We start from the raw sequence: 8,194 nt of genomic DNA, 5'->3' as shown, positions 1-8,194 counted from the left end.
ATGTCAAGTGAAATAAATTACAATATTGAGAGGCTCCCTGTGAATACTTGCCTCAAGCATTTTCTCTGTGACACAACACAAAAAAACATATACATTGTCTTGATTTTGGTTGGGGATATGTCTATTTGTATGGGAAAGTACATCTTAAGGATAAGGCCCACTATGCAAAGACTGCTTTCTTCTGCTAACCATTATTTTAGCATCTACTCTTGGTAATATCTTTAATTAAAACACAAGTTGGTATAGGGGTTTAGGCCACAACCTTATGAAGAAAATATGAAGTGAAATGAACTAAGGAAATGGAAGGAAGAGGTTTTTTTTATTTATTTCTTTGTTTTTCTTTTCCTTTTGTTCGTTTATTAAACTTTGGGATGGTAAGCACCTGCACCGAAAGGGTGGGACAAAGTATGAACAAGTGCAACAGTGTAACTCATATCCACACTATATTGAATGAGTTATACAACTTCTGGATGGGTTTGGGAGGGATAGACTGGGAGAGAGCATGAGAAGGTGACATTTTCTAGGAAAAAACGTACTCTATCTGCCTTATACATATACCTGCAACTCCTCGGCACATCACCTTGGGAAGAACAATATAAAATTTCACAGAAAGAAAAGTTTTGTGGGCCTTCAATGGCTCATGCCGGTAATCCTACTCAGGAGCCTGTGAACTGAGGTGGAAGTTTGAAGCCAACCTCAGCAGTGAGCTCTTGAAGGTTCATGTCTCCAATGAACCACCAAAAAGCTGAAAGTAGAGCTGCAAGTATAAAAGGTCAGGTACAGTGTCCAGGCCCTGAGTTCAAGCCCAGGACTGGCACACACAAAAATACAAAGAGCTATCAATTGCAGAAAAAGCGGTGGAACTTGTGTGAAAGAAGCGAAATTAAGAATGAACAATATCGCATCTTTTCTCCCATATAAAGAGCCTTCTTCCTCACCAATGAAACACAAAAGAGAACAATTCAAATGTAAACCAGGGACTCTCTTAGGGAGGACATCTCATGGCAAGGGATGGCTCTATGATAGGGTAAAATTTGAGTATTATAGAGACCATCCACACACGAATATATGAAAATAGCCTAATTAAGCCCAAGTTAAAAGACATTTAGAAACTTAGAAAAGTGACTTAAATGGAAAAGCAGCTGGCAGAGAGAAAATGATCTGGGTTTTGACAGACTATCATCTGTCATTCTAGGACTTTCTTCACAATTACATGTTGAAAAGTGACTTCTAGGAAATGGCACTGTGGCTCAAGTGGCAGAGCACTAGTCTTGAGCTGCAGAGCTCAGGGACAGCACTCAAGCCCAGAGTTTAAGCCCCACAACCTACCAATAAAATAAAAAACTAAAATTAAAAAAACAAAAAAATTAGAAAAAAGTGACTTCTAATGGGGGAAAATTTCCTGAATTCTTTGACAGTTCATTTTGCTTTCCTGTTCTCCTGAGCTGCATGTCCTCTGATATGTCCTACAGAAGAGTGACATGAACAACATCCCCTCGTGGAAAGCACTGGGATCCAATACCATTAGAAATGACTGCCTCTGCCCTTCACTACATTCCAGCACTCACAAGCATAACTCACGTCTTGAAGTTAACAGAGGAAGGCCGCAGACACACCCTGCTGCTGCTCAAGTTGAGGGCATAGGAAGGGACTGAGATGACCTGTACAGGGCTAGGCCCTCCCTTGCTGTGAGCCTTGAGAGACACTGAGAAGAAGACCCAGGCAGCTGCTTTGTGAGTTTTATGAATCCCACATCACCTTCACCAGCAGCAGTGGCTGAGGGAGTTATGGAGGTTCTCACCTGATCACATACCTAGGTGAAAACAGAGATTCAGATAGATCACATGACGTTTGTCCACAGGAGATGATCTGTGTCTTCTTATCCTCTGCTTCCATGTGGGTCACTACAATGATGTCAGATTCCCATATTTAAGGACACTGGATCAACTCCAGTCCTCAGGTTCTTTGAAGCTGAAGGAAGAAATGGTTAGAGCATAAGGGTGTTCCATTCACTAGATGATCCCTGGTAGACAAGTGAACACTTGAGCGCAGCTGAAATAACTAAGAACCTGGGGCTGGGAAGGTGGCTCAGTAGTAGAGCGCTTGCCTTGCATACACGAGGCCCTGGGTTTGATTCCTTAGCAACAAATAAGTAAAAAGAAAAAAGCCAGAAATGGCGCTGTGGCTCAAGTGGTAGAGCGCTATCCTTGAGCTGAAGAGCTGAGGGACAGCACCTAGGCCCAGAGTTCAGGCTCCACGACCGGACCCCCCCCCCCCACACACACATACACAAATAACTAAGGACCATTCCCCCTGTATTCCAGGGCTCTTCTCCTTACACACCAGAACCTTCTCTTACCTTCACCCCACAGAGAGATCAATCATTCCCCTTCAAGGACCTCAGACAAAGACTGTGACCTCCAAGGTTCCCTTGGATCAGTCTAGCTTGATTCTTCCTACAAGTTTTGAACTTGTTAGTGTAGCTCAATCCTGATTTCTGCATGTGGCTTTGGTAGAAAGAGCCGTGCCTCAACAGAAGACTGGTGCAAGATCATCTGAGGTGGCTGGGTGATATGAGGCAGAACTGAGTGTCCCAGATCCAAAACAAATGCAAACAAATACACAAAATCTCTTAGTCTTACAGACCAAGATCCAGGTACTTATACAAACTTTTCTAATAAAGCACATTAGCTAGGCCTCATCTCTCCAAGGCTTGTTTTTTAGCAAAGCACAGTAGCACAATAATTGACCTGTTAAACCTTCAGGTGGAAGAAGGGAGGATGTTACCTGAAGCTATTATCTTAGTCTACCAGGTAGACTGACTGTCTTCTAATCAATTGTTGACTATAGTACTTTTCCTCCCATCAAGGAGATGCAGCCTGAGGCTGGTAACTTTGGCCAGATGCTAGAGGACCTAACCAGGCCTGTGACCCCCCATGCCCTGCTTGACCCCCATCACATGCAGAGGACGTAGAAGGCCAGGAACTGGACCCACCAGGAACTGGAGCATTTGTTCCCCCAGAGCTATCCAGATCAAGAACAAAGACACAGAAAACAAGGATCCACAACACTTAAACACAAAAGCCAAAGGTAGCTATGTGAGCCACAGTTAAGCGAGAGTTAAGCTGAGAGCCAAGACTCTCCACAGTATGATGGTGCTACCAGAATACCAGACAAGTGTCAGCCTGGCCCCAAAACCTCCTACCATGACAAACAGACACCAGGTGCCCTTGGTCCATAGATCACCATGGCAATAACATTCTCAGAGTGGCTTTGGTCCACAGACGTCCACTATGGCAAGCCGAACCAGTACCTCTTACTCTTGTCAGAATAGGGGGACAGGAAGAGGGTCTGAGTACATATGTGCCCCTTACCTTTCCATTTTCCAGATGGATCAATCCCCAGATACCAGAAATAGATACAAACAGAAAAGAGAGAAACAGACAATTACTCTGGAGGTCTCCTGAGCAACTCTAAACTTCAAAATGATTTAGTGGCATGTCTATTGTCCACGATCCCGGCTGTCAGAGTGGTAGAAGAGCCCTTGGGCCTTGAGAGAAATCTCAAGTGGCGGCTGTCCTATGCAGACTCCAGTCCTCTGGCAGCTGGCACTTCTGAGGCCATTTGCCAGTGTGGCTCCAAGAAACCCAAGTGTCCCTCTTGGCACAAGGGTCTCTCCCAGACAAGCTCTCAAACGTTGTAAGGGAACTCAGTCATGAGAAACAGAGAAGTAACCACTTAAGAGGCCAAATTTGGAGTCTTTATTGGAAAGCCAGAGGACTGCTGCTAGACTCTTGTCTCAAAGACCAGGAGCCCCTAATGCAGCTAGCACAACGTGTGTATTGGCAAAAATCCCAGAAGGATTTTGTGAGGAATTAAACCTAATAAAATGTTATACATAAGCAAAGAAAACCAAATGAGGACACATAAACTTAATAGAAGTAATAAATAAAAGTAAACCACCTAGGGAAACAATGAGGAGAAATCAAGGGCCAGTATCTAGGGGAATCAATGAGCCAGTCTCCTTACTTAATAGAGTAGCTAGGATAACAGGCAGGAGACACCCGTGCCCAGCTCCCTTGATCTTCCTCACTTCTGTCTGGGTTGAGGACTTTCCTGGTGGCTTTGCTATGCAAATGCTTTTCTACTACTTGGACTATGCCTTCTTTTCTTTTCTTTTCTTTTTTATCGTGAAAATTCTGTACAGAGGGGTTACAATTACATGGGCAAGATAATGAGTACATTTCTTATCAAGCATTGTAGCCTCCTCCTTTGTTTCCCCTTCCCAACCCTTCCCATCCTCCCCCCGCCCTCCCAATCCTCCCCGCCGCCCCCCCACCCCGCACCAAAGTTGTAAAGTTCATTTTTGACATAAAGACTTGTACATATCATTGTTGCAATGGGTCCACCTGTATCTCTATTTAAATGATTTGTTTTTCCCCTTCCCCTCTATAAATTATACCCACATGAAATACAGTGAAAGCAGGGGTTATACTGTGGGGGAGGGACATACAAAGCAACAAAGAAATAATCTTATAAATGTGTTAGAAACAAATGCATGAAAGAAAAAAAACCATTTAAATACATATCTAAGGGTTCATTTTCCTAACATCACATTATCTGACCTTTTCTGCTTGACTCATACATATACTAGATATTGCAAATAAGGGAAACCATGGGACCTATGTTTCTTTGGACTTGGCTTACTTCACTTAATATAATTTTTTCCAAGTCTTTCCACTTCCTAACAAATGGGGCAATGTCATTCTTTCTGATGGAGGCTATACCTTCTTTTCTTCACCCAGCATTGGGATTCAGCTACTAGGCTAGGCAGGACTTGCTTTGAGGTTTCTTTAGGTACTGCCCCTGCCTTCTCATAGGTTTTTTTTTTTTTTTTTTTTGGGTCCGGTCATGGGGCCTGAACTCTGGGCCTGGGTGCTGTCCCTCAGCTCTTCAGCTCAAGGCTAGCACTCTACCACTTGAGCCACAGCGCCACTTCCGGCTTTTTTCTTTTTGCTTATGTGGTGCTGAGGAATCGAACCCAGGGCCTCAAGCATGCAAGGCAAGTGCTCTACCACTGAGCCACCTTCCCAGCCCTCTCATAGGGTTTTTAAGTGCCAGCTGCTTCCTTCTCCTACCGGTGTTCACTTGGGTCTTCACCAAGTTCTTGCCCTATCAGATGTGGTTTGAGTTGATTGGCTCTGACCTGGTACTCTACAGGATCCTGCTTATGAGTCTACAATTGCTCTTACATCAAAGAAAGGGCAGAGGGGTGCAGCTATCTCTCAACCGTCTGTCTGTCTGTCTGTCTGTCTGTCTGTCTGTCTATCTATACTTCTGTCTATGTATCTTTGTATCTATCAATCTATCTATCTGACTGTCTGTCTTTCTATCTATTTATCCCAGAATGCACACTCCAATGGGAGTTCTCCATGTCCTATTAACTGAATATTTAAATCCTGATGAATTCAGTTTGTTACTCTTCCCTATGCAAGGAGAGTGAGTACCTAAGGGCATTCCAGAATACAATCTTAGCTCGGTGCCACTTGCTCATGACTGTAATTCCAGCCACTCAGAAGGCAGAGATCAGAGGATTATGCCAGCTGAGATAGGAAAGTCCAGGAGACTCTGCTCTCCAATTAGCCACTAAAATGCCAAAGTAGATCTGTGGCTCAAATGGTAGAATGCTAACCTCCAGAAAAAGTCTCAGACAGCTGGGTGCTGGTGGCTCACACCTGTAATCCTGGCTACTCTAGAGGCTGAGATCTGAGTTTGGCAGTTCAAAGCCAGCCCAGGCAGGAAAGTCTGTGAGACTCTTATCTCCAATCAAGCATCAGAAAACTGGAAGTGGCGTTGTGGCTCGAGTGGTAGAGCACTAGTCTTGAGCTGAAGAGTTCAAGTTCCAGGGCCAGCACAACAGAAAAATAATAGGTAGAAATAGCTAGTGGCTGATAACATGCCCTATCATCATGGTTCTTGTTCCTATAGTGCCTCTGGCTCCTGCTGAAATGGTTTTTCTTTTGTACCAGTCCTGGGGATTAAACTCAGGGCCTGGGCATTGTTCCTGAGGTCTTTTTTTTGGGGGGGGGGTCCAGTCATGGGGCTTGAACTCTAGGCCTGGGCACTTTCCCTGAGCTCTTCAGCTCTACCATTTGAACCACAGTGCCACTTCCAGATTTTTCTGTTTATGTGGTGCTGAGGAATCAAACCAGGGTGTCGTGCATGTGAGGCAAGCATTTTACTGCTGAGCCACCTTCCCAGTCCCCAGTTCTGGTTTTAGTGGAGATAAGAGTCTCATGGACTTTGCTACCTGAGATGGCTTTAAACCTCAAACCTCAGATCTCAACCTCATGAGTAGCTAGGATAACAGGCATGAGTCCCCAGCACCTGGATTTTCTTTCACTTTTAAAGAAACTTCCCTATAATTGGATTTTCAGTTTCAGGATTTATTGTATTTAGTTCCAGAGAACAAGAACCCATTGCTTGTGTGTGATGGAGACTTGAACTCAGGGCCAGGGCACTATCTCTGAGTTTTGTGCTCAAAACTAGCACTCTATCACTTGAGCCACAGCTCCAATTCTGGCTTTTAAGTAGTTTATTGAAGATAAGTGTCTCATTCAATTTCCTGTGCAGGCTGACTTTGAATTGTGATCCTCATATCTCAGCCTCCTGAGTAGCTAGGATTATAGGCATGAATCACAGCCACCCAGAAGTTGCAAAACTCATTTACCATAGTGTGAATATGAGTTGCACTGCTGCACTTGTTCACGCTTTGTCCTACCCTTTCAGTGCAGGTGCTTACAATCCCAAAGTTTAATAAACAAACAAGAGGAAAAGAAAAACAAAAGAAACAAAGGAAAAAAACCCTCTTCCTTCCAGAAGACAATTATCAGCAGACCCGTCTTGGGCGTGCAGAACACCATCATAGGTGATACCTGCGGCTATAACAAGCACGTGGGTGTGGAAGACAGTGTCCACCTCCTTCACGTCAATACCGAACAGTAGCTGCATACAGATACAAGCTTTGTCTAAGATCACAGGGAAGTGAGGCCGGTAACCTCCCGTGATGCGACTCAGCATATCCACATCAGTAACAGGCTGGCATGAATTGTACTGACGTAACAGGTATCGCACCAATGCTAGGGCCTCTTTCTGCAGGGCATTCTGCAATATCTCATCATCGTCAGGGTGCACATCTTCCCTTTCCTGAATGTGGGGTTCTTGATCTTCCTCATTAGCTTCCCCAACGACCTCACTCAGGAGCAAAGTAACTGACACCTCCACTAGAATTCCAAACAACAGAGAAGTGGCCGAGATCTCCTGCTGGTCTTGGGGGAATTGCTCACCCACCAGGCCTGTGGCCTGGCTTTGGGCCTCAGGGCCTCTTTCAAGCTCAGAGGGAAGGGTCCTCTGAGTATAAGGCATCCTGGCTGTCGTTGGGGATAGCTAGTCAGAGTGTGGAGTGCAGCTCAATGATGACTCCTAGGAAGGAAGTAGTTGCAACTGGCAATGTTCCTCTTGCCAGCTCCCTTAGGTGTTACTCCTGGTCTTCCCTTTCTAGCTTTAGGGCCAAATAGATTCTTGTCCCCCTCTTGTGTCTATTGACTGAAGCCTACACTGAGGGAACAATTCTAGAAGGCACAAGAAGCTGAGTAAATCTGAGTCTCTGTGGTACTGGTGGGGTGTGTAGTGCTGATCAGTGTGGAGTTGTGTTGGGGGGGGTGAATAGATGGAGCATATGGTACCATTTCATCATATGCACCTCAATCTTAAATTCTGAACCTGGCAGAAGATTGTCTGCTAGATTACAAGAGGGCAGTTCTTCAAACCAAGACCTTGGCCTCCTGGTTCCTAGAGTATGTTCAGCAGGCAGTGAGTCAGACCTCTCTCTCCGTTGGGTTCCAGCATGAAGGAAAACATGGGGCCTCCAGGCTGGGCAGTGAGAGGGAGCTAGACTGCAAGGTCCTCAATGTTCTTCAATAGACAGCCTCTACTGACCTCACTCTAAGTGCAAAAAGTTCCCCTGCAGATGTGTGCACTACTCGCTTCTGGGTGAGGCACACTCTTTCAAGTGGTGTCCAGGTCCTTATGATTGAATAACAGGCAATGAGAATACATGACATGGGCCCAAGGGCAACTCAAAGGTGAGCACATGCAGTGTGGCCATATTGCTGGAGGACTGCCTCAGTGTTCT

At 45.1% G+C, this 8,194-nt stretch overlaps 1 protein-coding gene across 1 annotated transcript; it reads right to left on the bottom strand.

Annotated features, from left to right (window-relative positions):
* Positions 1-2,914: 2,914 nt before the first annotated feature.
* Positions 2,915-7,425, bottom strand: LOC138839906 (melanoma-associated antigen 8-like). The gene is made up of 2 exons (XM_070039385.1): positions 6,936-7,425; positions 2,915-3,024 (listed from the first exon to the last, which is right to left on the bottom strand). Exons 1-2 carry the CDS (start codon positions 7,423-7,425, stop codon positions 2,915-2,917), a joined length of 600 nt encoding a protein of 199 aa, XP_069895486.1.
* Between the last annotated feature and the right edge of the window lie 769 nt (positions 7,426-8,194).

Source organism: Dipodomys merriami, unplaced genomic scaffold (genome assembly GCF_024711535.1).
Source record: "Dipodomys merriami isolate MVZ:Mamm:240054 unplaced genomic scaffold, mDipMer1.0.p SCAF_3, whole genome shotgun sequence".
In the NCBI taxonomy this organism is placed as follows: Eukaryota; Metazoa; Chordata; class Mammalia; order Rodentia; family Heteromyidae; genus Dipodomys; species Dipodomys merriami.
The sequence above is the reverse complement of the archived record's forward strand: the minus strand, read 5'-3'. Positions and strand labels throughout refer to the sequence as shown.